The sequence below is a fragment of the Oncorhynchus masou genome, chromosome 27 (assembly GCF_036934945.1).
Source record: "Oncorhynchus masou masou isolate Uvic2021 chromosome 27, UVic_Omas_1.1, whole genome shotgun sequence".
NCBI classification, from domain to species: domain Eukaryota; kingdom Metazoa; phylum Chordata; class Actinopteri; order Salmoniformes; family Salmonidae; genus Oncorhynchus; species Oncorhynchus masou.
The window spans coordinates 25,436,516-25,464,362 of NC_088238.1; the positions used below are offsets into that span (position 1 = coordinate 25,436,516).

A 27,847-nucleotide genomic window follows, 5' to 3' on the forward strand; every position below is an offset into this window, starting at 1 on the left:
AGAGAGAGACCAGAATAAGAGAAAAGCAGAGAGAGAGAGAGAGCAGAATAAGAGAAAAGCAGAGAGAGAGAGAGCAGAATAAGAGAAAAGCAGAGAGAGAGAGCAGAATAAGAGAAAAGCAGAGAGAGAGCAGAATAAGAGAAAAGCAGAGAGAGAGAGAGACAGAATAAGAGAAAAGCAGAGAGAGAGAGAGAGAGAGAGAGACCAGAATAAGAGAAAAGCAGAGAGAGAGAGAAAAGCAGAATAAGAGAAAAGCAGAGAGAGAGAGAGAGAGCAGAATAAGAGAAAAGCAGAATAAGAGAAAAGCAGAGAGAGAGCAGAATAAGAGAAAAGCAGAGAGAGAGAGAGCAGAATAAGAGAAAATCAGAGAGAGAAAGCAGAATAAGAGAAAAGCAGAGAGAGAGAGAGCAGAATAAGAGAAAAGCAGAGAGAGAGAGAGCAGAATAAGAGAAAAGCAGAGAGAGAGAGAGAGAGACCAGAATAAGAGAAAAGCAGAGAGAGAGAGAGAGAGAATAAGAGAAAATCAGAGAGAGAGAGAGAGAGCAGAATAAGAGAAAAGCAGAGAGAGAGAGAGAGAATAAGAGAAAAGCAGAGAGAGAGCAGAATAAGAGAAAAGCAGAGAGAGAGAGAGACCAGAATAAGAGAAAAGCAGAGAGAGAGAGAGCAGAATAAGAGAAAAGCAGAGAGAGAGAGAGCAGAATAAGAGAAAAGCAGAGGGAGAGAGAGCAGAATAAGAGAAAAGCAGAGAGAGAGAGAGCAGAATAAGAGAAAAGCAGAGAGAGAGAGAGAGAGAGCAGAATAAGAGAAAAGCAGAGAGAGAGAGAGAGCAGAATAAGAGAAAAGCAGAGAGAGAGAGCAGAATAAGAGAAAAGCAGAGAGAGAGCAGAATAAGAGAAAAGCAGAGAGAGAGAGAGCAGAATAAGAGAAAAGCAGAGAGAGAGAGAGAGAGACAGAATAAGAGAAAAGCAGAGAGAGAGAGAGAGACCAGAATAAGAGAAAAGCAGAGAGAGAGAGAGAGAGACAGAATAAGAGAAAAGCAGAGAGAGAGAGAGACCAGAATAAGAGAAAAGCAGAGAGAGAGAGAATAAATAAGAGAAAAGCAGAGAGAGAGAGAGCAGAATAAGAGAAAAGCAGAGAGAGAGAGACCAGAATAAGAGAAAAGCAGAGAGAGAGAGAATAAGAGAAAAGCAGAGAGAGAGCAGAATAAGAGAAAAGCAGAGAGAGAGAGAGCAGAATAAGAGAAAAGCAGAGAGAGAGAGACAGAATAAGAGAAAAGCAGAGAGAGAGAGAGAGAGCAGAATAAGAGAAAAGCAGAGAGAGAGAGAGCAGAATAAGAGAAAAGCAGAGAGAGAGAGAGAGCAGAATAAGAGAAAAGCAGAGAGAGAGCAGAATAAGAGAAAAGCAGAGAGAGAGAGAGAGAGCAGAATAAGAGAAAAGCAGAGAGAGAGAGCAGAATAAGAGAAAAGCAGAGAGAGAGAGAGCAGAATAAGAGAAAAGCAGAGAGAGAGAGAGCAGAATAAGAGAAAAGCAGAGAGAGAGAGAGAGCAGAATAAGAGAAAAGCAGAGACAGAGAGAGAGAGAGCAGAATAAGAGAAAAGCAGGGAGAGAGAGAGAGCAGAATAAGAGAAAAGCAGAGGGAGAGAGAGCAGAATAAGAGAAAAGCAGAGAGAGAGAGAATAAGAGAAAAGCAGAATAAGAGAAAAGCAGAGAGAAAAGAGAGAGAGCAGAATAAGAGAAAAGCAGAGAGAGAGAGAATAAGAAAAAGAGAAAGAGAGACAGAAGAGAGAGAGAGAGAGAGAGAGCAGAATAAGAGAAAAGCAGAGAGAGAGAGAGAGCAGAATAAGAGAAAAGCAGAGAGAGAGAGAGCAGAATAAGAGAAAAGCAGAGAGAGAGAGAGAGCAGAATAAGAGAAAAGCAGAGAGAGAGAGAGAGCAGAATAAGAGAAAAGCAGAGAGAGAGAGCAGAATAAGAGAAAAGCAGAGAGAGAGAGCAGAATAAGAGAAAAGCAGAGAGAGAGAGAGATTACAGAATAAGAGAAAAGAGAGAGAGAGAGAGAGAGAGAGCAGAATAAGAGAAAAGCAGAGAGAGAGAGAGCAGAATAAGAGAAAAGCAGAGAGAGAGAGAATAAGAGAGAATAAGAGAAAAGCAGAGAGAGAGAGAGAGAGAATAAGAATAAAGCAGAGAGAGAGAGAGCAGAATAAGAGAAAAGCAGAGAGAGAGAGCAGAATAAGAGAAAAGCAGAGAGAGAGAGAGCAGAATAAGAGAAAAGCAGAGAGAGAGAGAGAGAGAGACAGCAGAATAAGAGAAAAGCAGAGAGAGAGAGAGAGAGCAGAATAAGAGAAAAGCAGAGGGAGAGAGAGCAGAATAAGAGAAAAGCAGAGAGAGAGAGCAGAATAAGAGAAAAGCAGAGAGAGAGCAGAATAAGAGAAAAGCAGAGAGAGAGAGCAGAATAAGAGAAAAGCAGAGAGAGAGCAGAATAAGAGAAAAGCAGAATAAGAGAAAAGCAGAGAGAGAGAGCAGAATAAGAGAAAAGCAGAGAGAGAGAGAGCAGAATAAGAGAAAAGCAGAGAGAGAGCAGAATAAGAGAAAAGCAGAGAGAGAGAGAGAATAAGAGAAAAGCAGAGAGAGAGAGAGCAGAATAAGAGAAAAGCAGAGAGAGAGAGAGAGCAGAATAAGAGAAAAGCAGAGAGAGAGAGAGAGCAGAATAAGAGAAAAGCAGAGAGAGAGAGCAGAATAAGAGAAAAGCAGAGAGAGAGAGAGCAGAATAAGAGAAAAGCAGAGAGAGAGAGCAGAATAAGAGAAAAGCAGAGAGAGAGCAGAATAAGAGAAAAGCAGAGAGAGAGAGCAGAATAAGAGAAAAGCAGAGAGAGAGAGAGAGCAGAATAAGAGAAAAGCAGAGAGAGAAGAATAAGAGAAAAGCAGAGAGAGAGAGCAGAATAAGAGAAAAGCAGAGAGAGAGAGAGCAGAATAAGAAAAGCAGAGAGAGAGAATAAGAGAAAAGCAGAATAAGAGAAAAGCAGAGAGAGAGAGAGAGAGCAGAATAAGAGAAAAGCAGAGAGAGAGAGAGCAGAATAAGAGGAAAGCAGAGGGAGAGAGAGCAGAATAAGAGAAAAGCAGAGAGAGAGAGCAGAATAAGAGAAAAGTAGATAGAGAGAAAGCAGGAGAGTGAAGAAGAGGAATAGAAGGAGAGAAGAGTGTCTCAATGTGACCTAGGTGAACCATCTCCTCCAGAAAACTCCTGACTGCTGTCTGTCTGTCTCTCTAGTCACCAGACCCTGGCCACAACCAGAGATCACACACGACACATAAAGGTGCCAACAACCATCCCTCCCCCGGAAACAACTCCACTGCACTTAAGGTTCCCGTGTCTCAGAGGGCTTGTGAAGCGAAGAGACGAGTCACTTTAAAGGCACAACAAATCCACACAAACAACCACACACACCCACCCACAGACAACTCTCAGTGCGAAAACCGATCACAGACGACATTGAGCTATAGTACTTTTTACACACAACGCGTGGGACACGGAATGATACGGCCGTATAGGTGTGCACGTCACATGACACGGTGAGGAGGTGAAGTGCTGTCAGACACAGACACGCAGGCAGGCGCCGGGACGGACACGGCATGGGGTCTCCATGGTAACAACAACACGACGCATGAACAAGAGATGGCGGACACACACCATGGAGCGCTATCTTGTGGGTGTTGACGGCAATGACTACGACGAAGATAATGACGGTGGTGATGATGAAGATGGTTTGATCATCAGCAATGATGACGAAGAGGATGGTATTGCTGACGACAGTGAAAAGGATGGTGGTGGTAGGACAGGAGGGCAGGTGTCCCCCGCGTTTGACCCCCCTCTGAAGCGGCGTTACCTGGGCTGGCCAGCGCTCCGAGGGAGGCTGCGTTGGAGGACAGGGGGTTTGCGTTGGGGCCGGCTGAGTTCTGGGCCGCCGCTGCCGCCGCTGCTAAAGTGGCCAGGTTCTGCAACTGCAGAGCACTCATACCTGGAGGAGAGGAGCCAGAGAGGGTGTTGTCAAACCTGGGGACCACGACTGGGCCACGTCCGAACCGGGGGCTAACCGCGTGGGCGCCGAAGGAGGGGCGTCTACTCGGGCTGACAAGCTGAGTGTTACTCATGAATGGTGGTTGAGGTGGAAAGTGCGATATAAATACAATACTATCGTACTATCCTAGTTCACTTTTCGTGGGGGGGGGGGGGTATGACCAATTCAAGACAGAGGTGATCCTGACAACTGTGGACCACAGACAGACACGGACAGGCTGGACTTAAACTCCTGCAGGGGGAAGAGAGATGGCACTGGCAACCGCCTGTCCAAGCTCTTCCTGTGGAACATCTCTAGACGTCATCTACCCTACTTTGTCCAGCTTCCTGTTTGATTCTATTGTTGTCTTTTACAGATAACAAGGTGTAGCATAACAAGGCGTACATTTGGACTCTACATTGACATAGAGCTTTGTTCTCTCTGTGCCGTGAGGTTTCTGGAGGCAGTAAATAATGTACAGTATGCAACTCGAGTCTAGTATGTAGGCTAACTGTAGCCTGGTTTACTCATTAGCTACATGGCATTAGCATATGGGCCATCACTTAGGCATAATTAATGAGGCCATGCCAGCTTCTGACTGATGTTAAAGTAACGACCATTAAACACCTGCAGGGGTGGTCAACCTCGCAACCTGCACTGTGTGTGACAGTACCGTGTGTGTGTGTGAGAGAGAAAGTGTGTATGTGAGCAGTTAGGGTGTGTGTGTGTGTGTGTGTGTGAGACAGAGCGCGTGTGTGTGAATAGAGAAATATGGCGTAGTAGATTGGACATACGCTGAAGTGCTGTTTGGCTTACTGAGAGACAGCTGGTCAAGGCTCCATAAGGCAGACAGACTCACTCTGTAGGACAGAGCAATGGAGCCCCAACGACCAACTCACAGAGAGAACTACGCCCGTTTATAGAACACTCCTATGGACCCAGGAAAAAGGGGCGGACACCTTGTCAAATGCGAGGTATGTGTCGTATATACAGTCTGAATGTATATACAGTACCATGAATACACACAATACACACACACACACACACACAACATCACATGAACGAGACACCATGAAGAAGATTTTGGCACCTGGGTGAATGGTTAAAGGGCGTTAGGATGATTATTTTTCCACTAACAGTTTTCATTGGACGAGATGGCTCAACCCAGTATGACCAATAAAGAGAAGGCACTAGTATGATTGGTTAGTGAGGTGCTCGTGTCCAGATTGGCCCGTCTGACAGCGTGGAAGAACGAGCGTTGAAATCTTCTGTCTTCTCTTCTTCCGGGAACAGCCTGATCAGAATGTTCCGTTGCTGTGGTTGCCGTGACGACCGGTCTGGACAGGAGGTGTGTGTGTGTGTGTGACGCAGTCACAGTGCAGACTTCTCATGTGATAAACCACACGTGTACATCCGCCAGCTGTCTGCTATTGCCTGCTCATATACATGCCTTGAACCTCAGAAAATAATCTCCATTTCCAAAAAAATACAGTTCTGTTCTTCACTTCACAACCTGGACATTATACATATATTTAGTAGCACATTGTGAAAAACTTGTTCCAACCAGTCATCCTGATAAACAACATCATTCTTGTAAAACACATCTCTATAAGACAATTTCTAATCTTATGAGGATAGCCCTTTTTAAGAAACTAATTTGTCACAGAGTGCTTAAGTGGTAAGGAAAACCTCCTAAAGGAGAAAGAAACCTAAAGAGGAACCAGACAGACCTGAGAAGAGCTCATCTTCTTCAGTCTGACCATTGTTTCACACTAACACTCTGATAAAGCATGGTGAAAGCCACGGTATGTGCTGTGTTAGAAGTAGTCCCTATGCTATTGCATAACACACTGTATTTTTCCACTCTGCGGATGGAGGGCAGCGCTGTCGAGTGGCTTTGTCACTTTGTGGGTTTAGAGTGGAGCGGATGACTCAATCAGGCTCGGCTGAGTGGAGAGACACTGATCTGACCCTACACTCTATACACTCAGTCAGTCAGTCAGACACACACACACAGATGGGAGGCCTAATGCCACTTAATCAAGCGAAACAGATTATAACACCATTCCCAAGAGCAGGGGTGTTCAACTCCCTACGAGGTGCAGAGCTGGCTGGTGTTCTGATCTGCCTGATCATTAATTGCACCCAATCAGTCCCTGCTTAGAGGGCAACAATGGAACAAGGCAGTGGAACTGGCTTCGAGGTCCAGAGTTGAGTTTGACGGCCCCAGAGGATGACTAAGACTGGGAGACATGGCTATTTGTATGTGACAAATAAAATTGGATTTGATTTGGTTTGACTAGAGAGCAAAACAGAAGACCCATCAACACTACCAGTTTACCATCACTTTAATATGGACAGAACCGTTATCTATAATATCAAACCTCTCTACTGTACCTGTTCATAAAGACTTGAGATCTAAGGAAGCTATTCATGTGCAATGGCTACACTTCGTCTGGCGTGTCAAACAGCAGAGAGCACCTGTCTTGAAAATGCAACATTTACAGTTGAAGTTTACATACACTTAGGTTGTATGGTTTTTCAACCACTCCACAAAACTCTTGTTAACAAACTATAGTTTTGGCAAGTCGGTTAGGACATCTACTTTGTGCATGACAAGTATTTTTTCCAACAATTGTTTACAGACAAATTATTTCACTTATAATTCACTGTATCACAATTCCAGTGGGTCAGTAGTTTACATACACTAAGTTGACTGTGCCTTTAAAAGGCTTGGAAAATTCCAGAAAAAGATGTCATGGATTTAGAAGATTCTGATAGGCTAATTGACATAATTTGGGTCAATTGGAGGTGTACCTTTGGATGTATTTCAAGGCCTACCTTCAAACTCAGTGCCTCTTTGCTTGACATCATGGGAAAATCAAAGGAAATCAGCCAAGACCTCAGGAAAATTGTAGACCTCCACAAGTCTGGTTCATGCTTGGGAGCAATATCCAAATACCTGAAGGTACCACGTTCATCTGTACAAACAATAGTACGCAAGTATAAACACCATGGGACCACGCAGCCGTCATACTGCTCAGGAAGGAGACGCATTCTGTCTCATAGAGATGAACGTACTTTTGTGCGAAAAGTGCAAATCAATCCCAGAACAACAGCAAAGGACCTTGTGAAGATGCTGGAGGAAACAGGTACAAAAGTATCTATATCCACAGTAAAAACGAGTCCTATATCGACATCACCTGAAAGGCCACTCAGCAAGGAAGAAGCCACTGCTCCAATACCGCCATAAAAAAGCCAGACTACGGTTTGCAAATGCACAAGGGGACAAAGATCGTACATTTTGTAGAAATGTTCTCTGGTCTAATGAAACAAAAATAGAACTATTTGGCCATAATGACCATCGTTATGTTTGGGGAGGAAAAAGGGGGGGTGGCGTGCAAGCCAAAAAACACCATCCCAACCGTGAAGCACGGGGTTGGCAGTATCATGTTGTGGGGGTGCTTTGCTGCAGGAGGGACTGGTGCTCTTCACAAAATAGATGGCATCATGAGGCAGGAAAATTATGTGGATATATTGAAGCAACATCTCAAGACATCAGTTAAAGTTAAAGTTTGGTCGCAAATGGGTCTTCCAAATGGACAATGACCCCAAGCATACTTCCAAAGTTGTGGCAAAATGGCTTCAGGACAACAAAGTCAAGGTCTTGGAGTGGCCATCACAAAGCCCTGACCTCAATCCTATAGAAAATTTGTGGGCAGAACTGAAAAAGCGTGTGCGAGCAAGGAGGCCTACAAACCTGACTCAGTTACACCAGCTCTGTCAGGAGGAATGGGCCAAAATTCACCCAACTTATTGTGGGAAGCTTGTGGAAGGCTACGTGAAAAGTTTAACCCAAGTTCAACAATTTAAAGGCAATGCTATCAAATACTAATTGAGTGTATGTAAACTTCTGACCCACTGGGAATGTGATGAAAGAAATAAAAGCTGAAATAAATAATTCTCTCTACTATTTTTCTGACATTTCACATTCTTAAAATAAAGTGGTGATCCTAACTGACCTAAGACAGGGAATTTTTACTAGGATTAAATGTCAGGAATTGTGAAAAACTGAGTTTAAATGTATTTGGCTAAGGTGTATGTAAACTTCCGACTTCAACTGTATCAGAAAGAGGAAGCTCCAGTATTGGGGCTATACAGCTGGCAGGCTGTGCTGTGTACTCTGGGCTGTATAGCTTTAGGGAGCCTCTGTATGCCTCCTGGGCTGAGCTGGGCTGGGGCCCTATCGTAAGCGCTAGCTAGCTAGCTGGCTCTAATTGAATGCTCATTGGGGTAATTGAGCCTCTCACAGCTCTCCGACTCCTCATGCTGAAGACTGGGACCAGATGTCACTGAGCTGTCTCACATCTACTGCCAATCACGTACGGTTGCCCAGCGACAGATGGACGGCCAAAAAGGATTCCGGAATGCAGCCGCGATTTCGCTTCCAGTTCCAAGTCCCTGAGCGTTTCTGTAGGTGTGTGTGTGTGTGTGTGTGTATGAGAGAGAGTTCTAACAGCCGTTCACTGAGGTAAAAGATCCTCAGAGCCCATCCTCACTCAACTACACCACATCAACCAACATTAGTGTCTCTTAAAAATGTCCCCAAGTCCAGAACGCTCAACCCACCTACTTTGCAAGACACAGATACACATTTTAAAAACTTGAGCCAATGAGATTACTACTTTAGAAATACATTATTTCTGCCCTGCAACAACCAGTTCCTGAAATCCGTCGAGTTTTGCACTACTTATTAGAATGTATTTTTTCCTTCAGCAGTGCTGGCAATTACAGTACTCCTGTGCCGATAGCTGCTATAAATATTCCCCCCTCTGCCTCTCTCTGTCAGCCAGCTAAACAGTCTACAATTAGGAGCTGACAGCTTACTGAGCACCCAAGGAGAGGGAGAGAGCGAGAAAGAGAGAGAGAGGGAGGGAGAAAGAGAGGGTGGGAGTGAGGCGGCAAGAGGGAGAAAGGCAGGGCGTAGGAGGACGGGAGAAAGACAGGGGGGGGGTGACAGGGTGAGGGATTCAGAGAAAACAATTGAAGGAAAGAAGGAGAGGAGATACAGAGACACAGAAGCGGGACAAAGAGGATAAAGGATGGAGAGAGATAGGTGGGAGTGTGTGTAGGAGAACATGCAGAGGAAAAGACAAAGGTGACCAGCAGGGGGAACCAGTGAGCAGAGCTCCTCTCTCATCTCACTCTATTTTCCTTCTGTGTTGCCTTATTGCCGGACTAAACATCCCTCCTTTGACGCCTGGTACACTATTCTGTCCTGATGGATAACAGACTCAAGACAAATCTGAACAACAGCGACATCTTAAAAAACTACAGCATAGTTTCTACAATATTACTCAGTGTGTGTGTGTGTGTGTGTGTGTGTGTGTGTACATCTACTGGACTCACCTGCCATCTGTTGGATCCCACTGAAGGCTCCAAGGTTACTGGAGGAGGTGGCCTGCTGGAGCAACTGAGGGAGAATGAAAGAGAGGAGCGATAGATAGAGAGAGAGAGAGAGAGAGATAGGAAAATAATAAAAGAGAGAGAAACAAAGTGAGGAGGAATGATTGGAAATACAAACATCACCCTCACTATCTTTTCTCTGCTAGTATCCTCATGATCTTGGTAGTATTACTGCATGTGGGCTATAGGCTATATAAACATTGAATATGACATCTACTACTGTGCATCTAACCACTGAGTCCCTGAGACATGTACAACTTCAGAATAGAACACAAAGTAACTGTCAAAAAACCCCTCAAAGGCTTATGTACATTTACTGCAGTACATATACACCTAGTACACCTAGTACACCTAGTACACCTATTACACCTAGTACACCTTAGTACACCTAGTACACCTAGTACACCTTAGTACACCTAGTACACCTAGTACACCTAGTACACATAGTACACCTATTACACCTTAGTACACCTAGTACACCTTAGTACACCTAGTACACCTTAGTACACCTAGTACACCTTAGTACACCTAGTACACCTTAGTACACCTAGTACACATAGTACACCTTAGTACACCTAGTACACCTATTACACCTATTTACACCTAGTACACCTATTTACACCTAGTACACCCAGTACACCTATTTACACCTAGTACACCTAGTACACCTATTTACACCTAGTACACCCAGTACACCTAGTACACCTAGTACACCTATTTACACCTAGTACACCTAGTACACCTATTTACACCTATTTACACCTAGTACACCTATTACACCTAGTACACCTAGTACACTTATACAGTTTCAGGAAAGATCCTAGCTGTGATGACGGGGACTCAAGGAAGAGTAGACTGGTCTGTTTCAGAGAATTTGGGGACAGAAGGTTTCAGAGTGAAAGAGGAAGAGGGTCAGTTCTGAAAGAGGCTACCGGAGGAAGGGGGTCCTAAGAATTAGTTGAGAGGGGGGTTCTGAAATGCTATAAAGTACTGAAGAAGGGAGGGGGGAATGAGGCTTCTGAACACCACGTGCCAATCTGTCAACCAATCACCTCTGTGACCCAATAGGACGACGATTTTAGACATGGGAAAAACCTCTTATTGGATCGCACCAGCGATTGGCCCCGCCCATTGAACCTTGACCCCTATGATTCAAAGGCCTCATTTCCCTGTCACGGCTACACCCCCTGAGAGAGGGAGAAGGAGGGGGGAGTGGACTCTTAAGGGAGAGGAGAGGGGGAAAGGGGTAGGAAGCAGGGTCTGACTCTCTGGGGGTGTGGACATGGGGGAGGGGTCGGTGGTTGGCGACGGCAGGGAGGGTAGTGGGGGGCGGGGAGGGTGGCACTGACTGCGGCGGCGACGGATGCGTTGGCTGCGGGGCTGCAGTAAGGGGTGGGCGACGCGGCGTGTCCTCTTACAGCCAGATACTGCGGGGTGAGGCCGCCCAGCCCTGTCAGACTCCCCCAGGTGGTGGCGTTGTTGAGCTGCTGCATCTGCTGAGCCAGCTGCTGCTGCAGGCGCCGCTGCTCCTTGTCCTTCTGCGTGTCGGCAAACTTCACCACGATGGGAGACGAGCAGCCCTGAGGGAGGGAGGAGGGAGGGTGGGGGAGAAGGGGGAGACAGGGTTCAGTATTGCACAAGGAATTTTCTAAATTCATATTCAAAATCTACCAAAATTTGATTGGTTTCACAAGAAATTGGTTACAAACTAAACCTAACACAACATAGGTACAATGCACACTGACACACACGTAACACGACACTAACAAGCACACACCACTAAGGGGAAGGGACTAGCTTCCCATGAGGGCCAGTTATCTTACAGTCCACAATGGGTTTATTTCCACAGAAAGCGATTTCCTGAGTTCTAAAAGTATTTCATCATCTCACGGAGTGTGGGAGTGGGGAAAAGAAAGAGCGAGATGAAGAGGGACAGGGAGACTGAGGTAGAGAGAGAGAACAGAGATGGTCAGAGGGACGGGGAGACTGCGGTAGAGAGAGAGAACAGAGATGGTCAGAGGGACAGGGAGACGGAGGTAGAGAGAGAGAACAGAGATGGTCAGAGGGACGGGGATACGGAGGTAGAGAGAGAGAACAGAGATGGTCAGAGGGACGGGGAGACGGAGGTAGAGAGAGAGAACAGAGATGGTCAGAGGGACGGAGACTGAGACAGAGAGAACAGAGATGGTCAGAGGGACGTGGAGATGGAGGTAGAGAGAGAGAACAGAGATGGTCAGAGGGACGGGGAGACGGAGGTAGAGAGAGAGAACAGAGATGGTCAAAGCGACGGGGAGACGGAGGTAGAGAGAGAACAGAGATGGTCAGAGCGACGGGGAGACGGAGGTAGAGAGAGAACAGAGATGGTCAGAGCGACGGGGAGATGGAGGTAGAGAGAGAGAACAGAGATGGTCAGAGCGACAGGGAGACGGAGGTAGAGAGGTGAGAGAAAGAGATTTCGAGAGCTCAGAGAGAAAATGAGAATCAGAGCATTGTGTCCGTAAATGAGGTACATGTGTTTCTGTAAGTGTGTGTCTCTCTCTCTTTCACTGTGCGTGTGTATCCTCTACGTGTGTGTGTTTGTGTCTTTGCTGGTGACAGTACTGTTTGAGTCTGAGTATTGGATAAAAGCTTGGATAAGGAAAAATAATTTGGTACTGGTTATTGTTATTTTATTGTGTTACTTTTTATTAAATGTTTGACTTTGTTTATTTAGTAAAATATTTTCTTAACTCTTTCTTGAACTGCATTGTTGGTTAAGGGCTTGTAAGTAAGCATTTCACGGTAAGGTTTACACCTGTTGTATTTGGCGCAGGTGCCAAATAAAATTTGATTTAAAAAAGTAAAAAGTAACTCTCACACACACACACACACACGCACACACACGCACACACACACACACACACGCACACACACGCCAAACAGTGAGCTGTAACAAAAAAGACACAGCAGAGGTAATTTAACTACAGAGGACACTAAACCACAGACATTATAATCTATCATATCACACCAGTACATTACTCAAAGCCTAACTGGGGGCAAAACCTGCTCAAACACACACAATCTGCCACGGGAGAATAAAACGCTTTTAATTGAAACATTTAGTTGGAGGCGAGTTTTCAGACTCAGTTAGGGAGTTTGTGACGGGGTTTGGCTCATATTGTGTTCGCCATCCTAACCAGATATACATCACCTCTCTATCATACTATAGGGCTGGCCTGTGTGTCTGTCTGAGTGACTGTCTGAGTGTGGGTGTGTGTGTCTCTCACTGTGTGTTCATCTCTGAGGGTTTGACTGTATCTATCAGCCGATGAACATGTCTCTTTAGCTGAAGGCAGCTCAGCCATATTTGCTCCCTCTCTCTCTCCAGCACTTATTCCCTCCCTTCATTCTGACGAGCAGACGAGAGATAAAGAAGGGAGAAAATTGCATTCGGAGGAGAGTCAGTCAGGGGGCCTCTTGTGTTAGAGCGCATTCCCCCTGGAGACGGGGCTCTCTCTCTCTCTCTCTCCCTCTGCTAGATATCTCATTACTCCAGCTGACACCCAGCAGGCCTGGAAAACACGGCCCAGAATGAGAGGCCGATCCTGGGAGGGGGTGGAGGGGCAGGGGCCATAGAGCTCCAGAGACTGATACTCGAGTGATTTGGGCTAAATCATGGCTTTTCTCTAAGGGGGGATTTCTGACCTGAGTTAAGAATGCGTAAATAGAACATAATTCCCTTTTGATGCACTTCTCTCTCATTGCATATTCTGACCTTGAACTTGAGAACAGTATGCTACTCACACGCTATTCGCTTGGGGTGGAGATGAAATGTGTGGCGGAGGTGAGTCTGCAGATACGCCGTAGTCTGACCTCGACTTAATTCCCAAACAATTCCACCACTTTCACACGCAAATAAAGTCTAACCGAACTCTTACCGGTTCCAAGTGGAAAAAGCATCTACTTTCTTTTTTCCCCGATAGAAATAACACCATTCTCCATGCACTCGAATTTACAACTTGATAAGAGCTATTGATAAGAGCTATTGATAAGAGCTATTGATAAGAGCTATTGATAAGAGCTATTGATAAGAGCTATTGATAAGAGCTATTGATAAGAGCTAGGTAAATGAGTCATACATTTGGATAAGGGTATCGTAAGTATAAATAACCTTATAATCGCCGAAGACAAATGTGAAGCCAGTCATACGGCAGCAAATGTAAGCATATCAACATATACCTTTCCCCCAGTAAAGTTTATGAAATGCTGTGCCATTACGCAGAATTTAAATTGCACAGCCTTTTAACTTGTAGGGATGGGCACTCTCGAATGTCTTAATTATAGGCTACCCTGACTTACTCTATTTCCATCATGTTAAACATTATCCACTGTCACCGTTGACTGCCAGTAGACATAATAACCACACATATCCAACTATTGTTAGTTCCCTTCAGTAGGTATTGCCGACATTATCAATCCATTTAATGACATTGTTTCATTTACCTTCCTTTGCTTCCTCTGTAAATGCCGTCACGGCCCTGTGGTTGTTGCTGAGGCTCATTAGTACCAGTTGATAATATATTTTGAAAAATACATTTATGCTAATCTAAATGGTGATGGAGTGGAGCGCAGACCAAGCCCTAACAGTTTGAACCCGATGCATACTTGTCCGTGTCATCCCATAACCTGGTCTCAGAGCATTTCATATGATTCTGAAGGTAAATCCTTTTTGTGTGATATGTTACGTTTCGTATGGTATGTATTCATTTGTGGATGTCCATCACCTGTTTCGTATGATATTGTATGTTACGAATTACATGTTCCGATTTTGCGAAATGTATAATATGTTACGAATTTGCGAAAATGTAGTAAATGTTACGATTTTGCGAAATGTATAATATGTTACGAATTCTAGCTAGGTGGCTAACGTAAGCTAGCCGGCTAATGTTATCTAGGCTAGGGGTTAGGGTTAAGAGTTTGGTTAAAGGGTTAAGGTTAGGGTTTGGGGAAGGGTTAGCTAAATAGCTAAAAATGTAGTAAGTAGTTGAAAAGTTGCTAATTAGCTTAAGTTATCCGTGAAGAGATTTCAACTCGAATCTTTGGGTTGCTAGACGTTCGCGTTATACGTCCTACAAAATACACTACTTTTGTGTTTGTCTTAAGTAACCATACCAAAAAAGTAAAATATACTAATTTGGGGGTCCCGGATGTACTTTCACTATGTTACGTTTAGTCTATAAGACCAGGCTGCATACCACAGTTCCATGATTAGTGCAGCAAGGCAATAGTCGAGGGTATAGCCTATTATACACTATTCTCCCTATTATAATTATATGTACACTAATCTTCCAACATTACCAAAAGAATGTTAAAGAAGGTTAAAGAATGTGGCAATTTTCAGAACGAATCAAACCACCGTTTTCTTTCCTTCATGCGCAACTCTAGTATCTCTAAACCTGTTTTTCATGTTTCATAAATACTTTCCTAAACCTAAATGAATCTACAAGACCAGAGTATTTTTAAATCTACCAATTGGTGCTGAAACTGAGACAAATATGTATATATTGAGATGGCTTTCTTTCACTTATCCCTAATATTTTGAAACTGTTCTCTCAATATATTCTACGCTGTCAACAAAATGTGAACTAAAAGGTTCACCGTATTTAAAGGGATGGCTTAAGAGAAATCTACTGAAACCCCTATTGAATATAAACTCCTCAAGACAATATGTTGGCCAGCAAGTGGGAGGGTTTTCAGAATGACATTTATTCACTGTGCGGAAGGTAGCCACACCTGCAGAGCGCATTACGAGACTGTATAAGGTATATCTGAACATCAAATACTGAGAAGTGCATAGGAGAGTCATACATTTTCTCTCTCTCTCTCTACCTCTTTCTCTCTCAATTCAATTCAATTCAAGAGGCTTTATTGGCATGGGAAACAGAAGTTAACATAGCCAAAGCAAGTGAAGTAGATAATAAACAAAAATGAAATAAACAATACAAATGAACAGTAAAAATTACACTCACAAAAGTTACAAAAGAATAAAGACATGTCAAATGTCATATTATGTGCAAATAGTTAAAGTACAAAAGGGAAAATAAGTAAACATAAATATGGGTTGTATTTACAATGGTGTTTGTTCTTCACTGGTTGACCTTTTCTTGCGGCAACAGGTCACAAATCTTGCTGCTGTGATGGCACACTAGTATTTCACCCAGTAGATATGGGAGTTTATCAAAATTGGGTTTGTTTTCTAATTCTTTGTGGATCTGTGTAATCTGAGGGAAATATGTGTCTCTAACATGGTCATACATTTGACAGGAGGTTAGGAAGTGCAGCTTAGTTTCCACCTAATTTTGTGGGCAGTGTCTTGTGGGCACTGCCTACAACGGGCTTTCTCAATAGCAAGGCTATGCTCACTGAGTCTGTACATTGTCAAAGATTACCTTAAGTATGGTTCAGTCACAGTGGTCAGGTATTCTTCCACTGTGTACTCTTTGTTTAGGGCCAAATAGCATTCTAGTTTACTCTGTTTTTTTGTTAATTCTTTCCAATGTGTCAAGTAATTATTGTTTTTTTTTTCTCTGTGGGGTCTGTTTGTGTTTGTGAACAGAGCCCCATGACCAGCTTGCTTAGGGGACTCTTCTCCAGGTTCATCTCTCTGTAGGTGATGGCTTTGTTATGAAAGGTTTGGGAATTGCTTCCTTTTAGGTGATTGTTGAATATAACAGCTATTTTCTGGATTTTTATCATTATCGGGTGTTTTATGTTGTATACGGAGGATATTTGTTGCAGAATTCTGCAGAGTCTCAATTTGGTGTTTGTATCTTTTGTGAATTCTTGGTTGGTGAGCGGACCCCAGACCTCACAACCATAAAGGGCAATGGGTTCTATAACTGATTCAAGTTTTTTTTGCAAGATCCTAATTGTTATGTCGAATTTTATGTTCCTTTGATGTCATAGAAGGCCCTTCTTGCCTTGTCTCTCAGCTTGTTTCCAGCTTTGTGGAAGTTACCTGTGGCGCTGATGTTTAGGCCAAGGTATGTATAGTTTTTTGTGTGCTCTAGGGCAACGGTGTCAAGATGGAACACCATTATTTTTGTCTTACTGAGATTTACTGTCAGGGCCCAGGTCTGACATAATCTGTGCAGAAGATCTAGGTGCTGCTGTAGGCTCTCCTTGATAGGGGACAGAAGCACCAGATCAACAGAAAATAGTAGACATTTGACTTCATTGTCTAGTAGGGTGAGACCGGGTGCTGCAGACTGAAGACTGATACAGTTGAAGTCGGAAGTTTACATACACTTTAGCCAAATACATTTAAACTCAGTTTTTCACAATTCCTGACATTTAATCCTAGTAAAAATTCCCTGTCTTAGCTCAGTCAGGATCACCACTTTATTTTAAGAATGTGAAATGGCAGAATAATAGTAGACAGAATTATTTATTTCAGCTTTTATTTCTTTCATCACATTCCCAGTGGGTCAAAAGTTTACATACACTCAATTAGTATTTGGTAGCATTGCCTTTAAATGTTTTAACTTGGGTCAAACTTTTCACGTAGCCTTCCACAAGCTTCCCACAATAAGTTGGGTGAATTTTGGCCCATTCCTCCTGACAGAGCTGGTGTAACCGAGTCAGGTTTTTAGGCCTCCTTGCTCGCACACGCTTTTTCAGTTCTGCCCACAAATTTTCTATAAGGTTGAGGTCAGGGCTTTGTGATGGCCACTCCAATACCTTGACTTTGTTGTCCTGAAGCTATTTTGCCACAACTTTGGAAGTATGCTTGGGGTCATTGTCCATTTGGAAGACACATTTGCGACCAAGCTTTAACTTCCTGACTGATGTCTTGAGATGCTGCTTCAATATATCCATATCATGATGCCATCTATTTTGTGACATGCACCTGTCCCTCCTGCAGCAAAGCACCCCCACAACATGATGCTGCCACCCTTGTGCTTCACGGTTGGGATGATGTTCTTTGGCTTGCACGCCACCCCCCTTTTCCTCCAAACATAACGATCAAGACAGAAGACATTTCTCCAAAATGTACGATCTCTGTCCCCATGTAGAGTTGCAAACCATAGTCTGTTTTTTTTATGGCGGTTTTGGAGGAGTGGCTTCTTCCTTGCTGAGTGGCCTTTCAGGTTATGTCAATATAGGACTCGTTTTACTGTGGATATAGATACTTTTGTACCTGTTTCCTCCAGCATCTTCACAAGGTCCTTTGCTGTTGTTCTGGGATTGATTTGCACTTTCGCACCAATGTAAGTTTATCTCTAGGAGACAGAATGCGTCTCCTTCCTGAGTGGTATGACGGCTGCGTGGTCCCATGGTGTTTATACTTGTGTACTATTATTTGTACAGATGAACGTGGTACCTTCAGGCATTTGGAAATTGCTCCCAAGGATGAACCAGACTTATGGACGTCTACAATTTATTTTCTGAGATCTTTTTAATTTTCCCATGATGTCAAGCAAAGAGGCACTGAGTTTGAAGGTAGGCCTTGAAATACTTCCACAAAAACACCTCCAATTGACCCAAATTATGTCAATTAGCCCATCAGAAGCTTCTAAAGCTTTGACATCATTTTCTGGAATATTCCAATCTGTTTAAAGGCACAGTCAACTTAGTGTATGTAAACTTCTGACCCACTGGAATTGTGATACAGTGCATTATAAGTGAAATAATCTGTCTGTAAACAATTGTTGGAAAAATTACTTGTGTCATGCACAAAGAAAATGTCCTCACCGACTTGCAAAAACTATAGTTTGTTAACAAGTGGAGTGGTTGAAAAACGAGTTTTAATGACTCCAACCTAAGTGTATGTAATTGTCTTACTTCAACTGTATATATGCTGAAGAGCGTGGGGCTTAAGTTGCATCCCTGTCTCACCCTGTGGGGTGTTTTTTTGCCAAATTTTAACCGCACACTTGTTGTTTGTGTACATGGGTGAATACATGGTCTGTTGTACGGTAATTTGGTAAAAAGACAATTTGACATTTGCTCAGTACATTGTTTTCACTGAGTAAATGTACAAGTCTGCTGTTAATGATAATACAGATACATTTCCTAGGGATGCTGTTGACGCATGTCCCGTGGTAGTTATTGGGGTCAAATTTGTCTCCACTTTGGATTGGGGTGATCAGTCCTTGGTTCCAAATATTGGGGAAGATGCCAGAGCTAAGGATGATGTTAAAGAGTTTAAGTATAGCCAATTGGAATTTGTGTCCTGTATATTTTATAATTTCATTGAGGATTCCATCAATCCCCCCAGGCCTTTTTGGGTTGGAGGGTTTGTATTATGTCCTTTTGTTCATTCAATGTAATTAGAGTGGGTTCAATGGGTTCTGGTAGTCTTTAATAGTTGATTTGAAGATTTGTATTTGATCATGTATATGTTTTTGCTGTTTGTTCTGTTATAGAGCCAAAAAGATTGGAGAAGTGGTTTACTCACACATCTCCGTTTTGGATAGATAACTCTTCGTGTTGTTGTTTGTTGTAGTGTTTTCCAATTTCCCCAGAAGTGGTTAGAGTCTATGGAATCTTCAATTACATTGAGCTGGTTTCTGACGTGCTGTTCCTTCTTTTTCCGTAGTGCATTTCTGTATTGTTTTAGTGATTCACCATAGTGAAGGCGTAGGCTCAGGTTTTCTGGATCTCTACGTTTTTGGTTTCTCAGTTTCTCAATGTCTTTCTTGGGGTTTTGCATTCTTCATCAAACCATTTGTCATTGTTGTTAATTTTCTTCTGTTTTCGGTTTGCATTTTTTAGATTTGACAGGGAAGCTGAGCGATCAAATATACTGTTTAGGTTTTCTACTGCCAAGTTTACACCAGTATTACAGAGAAACATTTTGTCCAGGAACTTGTCTAAAAGGGACTGAATTTTGTTTTGCCTAATAGTCTTGTGGTAGGTTACCACACTACTTTCCTTCCACCTTTATAATTTCTTAATATTATTCAGTTCCTTTGGCTTTGATGCCTCATGATTGAGTATTGCTCTTTTCAAGTAGACTGTGGTATTGCTGTGATCTGACAGTCAGTAGGCTGACTGTGAACGCTCTGAGAGACTCTGGGTTGAGGTCAGTGATAAAGTAGTCTACGGTACAACTGCCAAGAGATGAACTATAGGTGTACCTACCATAGGAGCCTACCATTGACTATGTACATACCCAACGTGTGGTCATGTTGTTGTAGTTGTGCCAAGGGGGGCATATAGGGGAGGGAATGCTGTCACCTCCAGGTAGTTGTTTGTCCCCCTGTGCTGAGGGTGTCAGGTTCTTGTCCAGTTCTGGCATTTTGGTCGCCACAGACTAGTACATGTCCCTGGGCCTGGAAATGATTGATTTCCCTCTCCAGGATGGAGAAGCTGTCTTCATTAAAGTATGGGGATTCTAGTGGAGGGATATAGGTAGCACACAGGAGGACATTTTTCTCTGTTAAGATAATTTCCTTTTGAATTTCTAGCCAAATGTAAAATGTTCCAGATTTTATTAATTGAATGGAGTCAGTTAGATCTGCACATGAGCATACCCCCTGAGTTCCTTCCCTGTTTCACACCTGGTAGTTTGGTGGATGGGACTACCAGCCCTCTGTAACCTAGAGGGCAACCAGTGGGTCCGTCCCCTCTATAACATGTTTCTTGTAGGATGACACTGTCTGTATTTCTGATTGATGGCAGATGACCTCAGGCCTTGGATATTCCAGGATGAGATAATGAAGGCTTTGTGTTCCATAAAGTGTCCAATGTTGTTAGTTGTGTGGTTTTGCCTCAGACCAGTAAGTGTGAGAGCCTGCTGAGCATCTGGTACATACCATTGGCTTGGGTTAGTGTAAGAGTGGGAGTTGGGCCTGTTTGCCTGATCACAGCCTGGGCGTATGTGTGAATTTCATGTTGAAGCCCTCTTTGCGGGAGTGGGGGGCATGGGTAGGGCAGGAGAGGCATAAGTCTGATCTGAGGGGGCATGGGCATGGTTGACTTGGTGAGGTGTTGATTGGTTGGGGTAGGGGTGTGGTGGATGTGGCTGGTGGGGCTGTAGGTCTTCTTGGTGTGGGTCCTCTATGTGTAGGTCCGGGAGGGGGAGGGGGGTCCCACAGGCCTGGGAGAGTGTCTCGCTGGTCTGGGCAGGGTGTCTATTGAGCTGTTGCTCCTGTGTGGGGTGTTGGGGCTGCGGTTGAGGGGCGAAGGTGGGTACTGATGCCTTGTATAGGTGGACCTGGTCATAAAGGCTGTTCAAGTCCAGGGTGGAGTTGTGGGCCAGGTAAACATTTGGTTTTGAGGCAGAGTCACGGAAAATACTTTCTGTTTACCCCGCTGCACGGTAGCACGGTAGGTGGAGATAACCACTTGTGCGTTGGGGAAAGTAGAAGAAGCTTTTTCATCACTCTCTTGAATCACTCTCTTGAGTGCTGTGGCCACCCCCGCAGAGAAGCTAGCAGAACAGCCCACCTCAGACCCTTACCATAGCCTCGACATCACAGCAGGACAGACAAATTAAGAACCCCAAGCCCAGTGGATCCCACCCCCTCTGAGCACCCCCTCCCTCCCTCCTGACAAACGCCCCACACCCACTGAGGACATACACAAGCCTAATCGTCCAACATCAGTGCCCGACCTGACTAATGCTCTTGTGGCTGAATGGAAGCAAGTCCCTGCCGTTCCAACATCTAGAGAAAAGCTTTCCCAGAGCGTTGGAGGCTGTTATAGCAGCAAAGGTGGGACCAACTCCATATTAATGCCCATGATATTGGAATGATACGTTCAGCTGTCCACATACTTTTGGTAATGTAGTGTATTTGAGAGACAATTGCTCATTGTGCAATATTATAATTTTTTTCAATAAACATTGGAGATTATATATAGTTGACATATTGTCAACAGTCTAAGCCAACCGTCTGTTTTGCCCCATAGTTGCGCATGCGTCTGTTTTGTTACTAAACAACCAACCCGTCATAGGACTATGAGCTTGTTAGTGTTAATGGGCTGGTGGTAAATAGCAGACACAGAGACGGCTGTTTCTCTGCTATACCTTCCTCACTGTGTCAATCTCTCCATCCCTCCATCCCATTAACTTGTCTTGTTTGTCCAGTCTCCAAACATACACAGCTGTGTTTCCTCACTCACACTCCACTTGCTGTGTTGCGTGTAGCCTCGGTCTCTAGAAGTCCTACTATAAGCCAGGGCCGGCCCTAGCTTTTTGGGGGCCCTGAGCGAGATTTGGTTGTGGGGGACATAACATTTTGGCCCCCCTCTTGCTAGCGGAGAGAAACATTTACATTTTAAAGTACATTTTCAGCATGAGGAGTAGAGAAAATGTTGCAGTTTTATAACAAATGTCATGCAATTCTACACATTTTGCCATGGGGCAGATAGCCCTTTCTTAGTCACTGTACAGCTAATTTCCTGCAATTCTAGCCATTTTGCCATGGGATGGAGAGAAAATGTGGCAGTTTTAAAGCAAAATTCCTGCACATTTAAAAAAAAAATTGCACCTTGTATATTCTACTATTCTAACTCTCAACAGTAAGATGAGACCCCGACTGAGTTCACTCCCCCAAAAATGTTGCTTACTTAGGTCACTTATACCTGGAGCCGGCCCTGATATTAGCCAGAGCAGAGAGAACTGCCCTCTAACCACTGAAACAGCCTTTATAGGCAGGATGAATATTATACACACAGCCACAAACCATCAGGCTTTACAGAGCACCGTGAGTAACACAAATACAATCACATTAGTCTGCCCTACTTCTCTCTACCGGGAACAGTCAACATCCGCCTCTGTCTCTCTCTCTCTATCTCTCTGTCTCTCTCTCTCTCCCGGGTGTGTGTGTGTGTGCGCATGCGTGAACGTGTGTGTGTGCGTACGTGGGTTTGTAAATGAATGTGCTCTCTCGTAAATGACCTGTCCTGTTCATATCCACTTTCATAATGCCCTGACATTTATAAAGTACGTGTGTGTGTGTGTGTGTCCTGAATGCCAGAGTATAATGAGAATGGATATGACAGTGACAAGGCCATTAGTGAAAGGCAAAGTCACACAAAGACACATACAACTGCACACACACAGACACACAGGCTCACAATCTAAAACAGTGGGGGACGATAGAGCCAAGACAATAACCAAACTCTATTTACCAATCCTCATTCGGACCCAAAGTAATTACTTTTAAATTGCAAACTGGGGACATTACAAAAAACGGTGCAGCAATTTGGGTCCTGAGCTAGTCAGCAGCATGTTTTTCACATGGAAACGAAGCTTTTTTCCCATTGTCATTGTCCACTTCAATCTCTGCCTCCTGTTTAGGGCTTTATGTCTGTGTGAAAAAGCAGAGGATATTGGGAAAGTTAACTGGGCCATGGCACAGGAGGTTATGATGGTATAAATAGGGAAGACTGATTAAGAGCAACGTGGGGGGTAAACACACAAACTGCAACACAAAGTCACACACACACACACACACACACACACACACACACACACACACACACACACACACACACACACACACACACACACACACACACACACACACACACACACACACGTCTGACCTTGGTCCTGTAATTCTCCTGCAATCACATCCCTGTCATCTCCTACTGTCAAAAACCATACAAACTGACAAGGACACCACAACCACACAGACACACTCCCAATGGAGAGGTCATAGGGTCACTGATGGGGGTCCTGTCTAAATGTGGGCGTCTATAATGCTGCCTGTCTCATCTCTTCTCTTTCTGAGGAGTGTGACATCCTTAACAGAGCCAGTCAGGCTGATCAGTGTGATCTGGGGTCCTTGCTTATGTTACCTTTTCTGTTTTGACACTTTTTCCCCAAAATCCTTTATGTTATTTCTTTTTCTGGGAAGAATGACTGCTGTGACTGAGAGAGTTTTGAAAGTGACTTTTCTTCCTTGTCCTACTTTGACATATTTGGCCAAAGGATGACGAGCATGTGACAGCATCCGACAGATTCTATCACACAGAGATGGAGAGAGAGAGATGGAGAGAGATAGAGAGAGAGCGAAAGAGAGATGGAGAGAGCGATAGAGAGCTATAGAAAGAGAGAGATGACGAGAGACGAGGAAAGAGAGAAAGATTGAGAGAGAGAGAAGAAAGCTGAAGAGAGATGAAGAGAGGAAATTGAAGAGAAAGGGCGAGGGTACAGTACCTCCATAGTCTGAGACTGGTGCATGGCTTTGATTGCATTCTGTGCCATAGCCCTGGTAGAAAACGTGATAAACGCACATCCTGTAGGGACGGAGGGAGGGAGGGAGGGATGGAGAGATGGTGGGAGGGAGGGAGGCCGGGAGGGAGGCCGGGGACAATGGGATAGAGGGAGAGGAGAAGGAACGGGAGGAGGAAGAGGAGGAGACAAGAAAAAACAAAACAAGACAAAAGGGTTGGACACGTCGTTGTTATAAACCCAAAACAGAGATTGTACAGAGCACTAAACAAGCAGACAAGTGTTTTCAGGTTGCTAAGGAACAACAGCCAAAGAGCACAGCTAGCGCCATGACGACCACACCCAACCCCATACAAAATAGGCCAGCTCCAATCAGAATCAATCAGAGTTTTTGATTGGCAGGTTGTGGTGCGCCAATGGGGATGGCTGTTGATGACTTGAGCATTGAGATGAGATGGGGTGGTTGAAGCTCCCTCCCTCCCTCTTCATCTTCCCCAGCCTCTTTCTTTCTCTCTCTGCCCATCTCTCTCTCGCTCCTACACAGAAATAACTGGTTGTACTAGTATCCTCCCACTCTTCATCTTCCCCAGTCACTCTTCCTCCCACTCTTCTAGAGAATGTAAATCTGTCCAATTTGCATTAAAACGATTTGAACTCATTAGGCCTGCATTGTGTGTCTGATTGGATGCCCCCTCCGCCCTCTCTCTTTCTCTCTCTCTCTCTCCCCCCTCCCCTTGCGGTCCTATTCTGGGACATGAACAAACAAGAGAGAGAGGGGAGGGAGGCGGGGGGTGGGACGACTGTGACAAACCGTCTCTAGGGTTCTATGAAGAATGCGTTCTGAAAAGACATCACAGAAAATCACACAAATTGAGCAAATCTTGGGGGAGGGAGGGAGAGTGCGTGTGGCGGGCAGAATGGTGCACATTCTTTGGGAACTCTTAACTATTTGGCGGTTTGGAGTTTGATTGGTGGGATCGTAATTGTTGGGTAAGAGTCTAGTATTAAATTAAATGGTATTACCCTTAACGTTGGCTTCCCGCTGGCTGAGGCCTGTTGGTTGGGGAGTGATCAGAGAGAGGCAGTGTCAATATACTGGAGGAGAGCTTCAACACCCCCACCCCCCAAGCTAACACGCTAACACGCTAACACACACTGAGCCATGCTAGCACTAGTAGCACAGCCATCCCCAGACCCACTCCACACACTTTGTAGCTAGCTGACTGCACAGAATACAGTTAGCTTGCTAGCAGACAGGTCATCTAGTCAGAACTGTGTGCATGGGGTGGGGGTGGACGGATGGAAAGAGAAACAGAAAGAGAGAGAGTATGAGTGAGTGAATGGGTGAGGGTGTGTGTGTGTGTGAGAGAGAGAGGATGGAGGGGAGGAAGACTAGAGTGAGAAAGGGAATGAAGGAGAGAACAGATGAGTGTCTGTGATTCCTCCTCTACCTTTATGATTGTCTCGTCCTCTGTGACAGAGCAGGGTTGAGGGTTAGGGATAGTCTAGACTATTCATTATGGGCCTGCCTAACAGCACCCATAAAACCTAACCAGGTCTGTGCTGTAGCAAGATGTGGCAGATGAAGTTGCATTGGGGTTAAAGTGTGAGAAGACTGTCCAGGGTCTTGCTGATCTGGCATCAGTTGAGAAAGGCTACAGTCGGTCATCTTTGAGCAAGTTTCAGAAACTAATGTGGGGTAATTCTAGATGGGCCAAAATCTTAAAAATAGCTTGAAAAACCTCTTAGAGTACATGACCCAGTTGTTAGCTAGAGAGAGAATCCACCGGTTAAGGTGACCTGCTAGACTGGGTCTTTTTACTCTACTCTCAGTCTTTTACCAACTCTCATTAAAAGGCCAGGCAGTTCCTGTGGACTCGCCATTGAAATACTGTTTACCCGCCGTTATACCATAGAACCAATGAGGCATTTAGAAGACAGGCATTCTATCGCTTTCCTCCACCAACATGCCTTGGTTAGTTTCTGAGGCCTGTTGACCTGATCCATAGATGTATTAAGGTCAGGGCCGAAAATGACCTGATAAAAGCTTCTCTTTCCATTCCAGTATGTTTTTCATCATCCAGCGAAGAAGATGGGATTTAGCCGCCTAGCCGACGCTATAAATATCTAGCGGGCCGCATTCTGTCGTCATGCAGCGGGCTCCGATAGGAGAGGAGAAAGAGAACAGTCCTTTCATGAATGTAGGGTAGCTCCCCTGGCCCAGCCGTGGATCCACCAGTGGTGTGATCCATATTTTATTAATAGTGGGTGGCGGAACAGAACAGGCTTCTGATTGATACTGTGGTTTAATAGCAGCTGCGTGTTAGCGCAGAGCCAGGTGGGACAGGCAGACCCACTTGAAGGCCTATTTATCTGCAGCCTCACTCTGATTCAAGTATTTACTGCTCTGGACCAGGCTGGACTAAGACTGCTCTGACAGGCCTGTTAAGAAGCCTGGGGTTTGTGGAGGTTATGTGCAGTAAAGGGGGACAGACTGAGGTTCTAATATTCATGAGGACAACAGACACGTGATTGGGGGAGTGAGGAAGAGACGTAAAATAGGATGATCATGTGTAATAGAATTCTGGGATAGTGCAGAACAGAGTGAGAGAGAGAGAGATGAAGAGGATGATGGGATAGTGAAGGGGGATGAAGGGACAGGAGGACTGAGAGAGGAGGATGAAGGCACAGGAGAACTGAGAGAGGAGGATGAAAGGAGAGGAGGACTGAGAGAGAGGAGGATGAAGGGACAGTGGAGGACAGAGAGAGAGGATGATGAAGGGACAGTGGAGGACAGAGAGAGAGAGGAGGATGAAGGGACAGTGGAGGACAGAGAGAGAGAGAGGAGGATGAAGGGACAGTGGAGGACAGAGAGAGAGAGGAGGATGAAGGGACAGTGAAGGACAGAGAGAGAGAGGAGGATGAAGGGACAGTGGAGGACAGAGATAGATGAGGATGAAGGGACAGTGGAGGACAGAGAGAGAGAGGAGGATGAAGGGACAGTGGAGGACAGAGAGAGAGAGGAGGATGAAGGGACAGTGGAGGACAGAGAGAGAGAGGAGGATGAAGGGACAGTGGAGGACAGAGAGAGAGATGAGGATGAAGGGACAGTGAAAGACAGAGAGAGAGAGAGGAGGATGAAGGGACAGTGAAGGACAGAGAGAGAGAGGAGGATGAAGGGACAGTGAAGGACAGAGAGAGAGAGGAGGATGAAGGGACAGTGAAGGACAGAGAGAGGAAGATGAAGGAACAGTGGAGGACAGAGAGAGAGGAGGATGAAGGGACAGTGGAGGACAGAGAGAGGAGGATGAAGGGACAGTGGAGGACAGAGAGAGGAGGATGAAGGGACAGTGGAGGACAGAGAGAGGAGGATGAAGGGGCAGTGGAGGACAGAGAGAGGAGGATGAAGGGGCAGTGGAGGACAGAGAGAGAGAGGAGGATGAAGGGACAGTGGAGGACAGAGAGAGAGGGGAGGATGAAGGGACGGTGGAGGACAGAGAGAGGAGGATGAAGGGGCAGTGGAGGACAGAGAGAGGAGGATGAAGGGGCAGTGGAGGACAGAGAGAGAGAGGAGGATGAAGGGGCAGTGGAGGACAGAGAGAGAGAGGAGGATGAAGGGACAGTGGAGGACAGAGAGAGAGAGGAGGATGAAGGGACAGTGGAGGACAGAGAGAGAGAGGAGGATGAAGGGACAGTGGAGGACAGAGAGAGAGAGGAGGATGAAGGGACAGTGAAGGACAGAGAGAGAGAGGAGGATGAAGGGACAGTGGAGGACAGAGACAGAGAGGAGGATGAAGGGACAGTGGAGAACAGAGAGAGAAAGGAGGATGAAGGGACAGTGGAGGACAGAGAGAGAGAGAGGAGGATGAAGGGACAGCGGAGGACAGAGAGAGAGAGATGAGGATGAAGGGACAGTGAAAGACATAGAGAGAGAGGAGGATGAAGGGACAGTGAAGGACAGAGAGAGAGGAGGATGAAGGGACAGTGAAGGACAGAGAGAGAGGAGGATGAAGGGACAGTGAAGGACAGAGAGAGGAAGATGAAGGAACAGTGGAGGACAGAGAGAGAGGAGGATGAAGGGACAGTGGAGGACAGAGAGAGGAGGATGAAGGGACAGTGGAGGACAGAGAGAGGAGGATGAAGGGACAGTGGAGGACAGAGA

General features: G+C 45.0%; 1 protein-coding gene across 21 annotated transcripts in view; it reads right to left on the bottom strand.

Moving 5' to 3' along the window:
• LOC135515894 (CUGBP Elav-like family member 2) overlaps nucleotides 1-27,847 on the bottom strand; it is a 220,646-nt gene that overhangs the window by 19,287 nt on the left and 173,512 nt on the right. For 7 of the 21 annotated variants that reach the window (XM_064939730.1, XM_064939727.1, XM_064939724.1 and 4 more), the window contains 5 exons: nucleotides 24,709-24,738; nucleotides 23,671-23,750; nucleotides 10,868-11,098; nucleotides 9,462-9,525; nucleotides 3,882-4,013 (listed from right to left, as the gene is read on the bottom strand). In XM_064939730.1, coding sequence (XP_064795802.1) covers nucleotides 3,882-4,013; nucleotides 9,462-9,525; nucleotides 10,868-11,098; nucleotides 23,671-23,750; nucleotides 24,709-24,738 — 537 coding nt within the window. The remainder of the gene's footprint in view (nucleotides 1-3,881; nucleotides 4,014-9,461; nucleotides 9,526-10,867; nucleotides 11,099-23,670; nucleotides 23,751-24,708; nucleotides 24,739-27,847) is intronic. The other 14 variants (XM_064939743.1, XM_064939735.1, XM_064939734.1 and 11 more) reach the window with 5 other exon arrangements.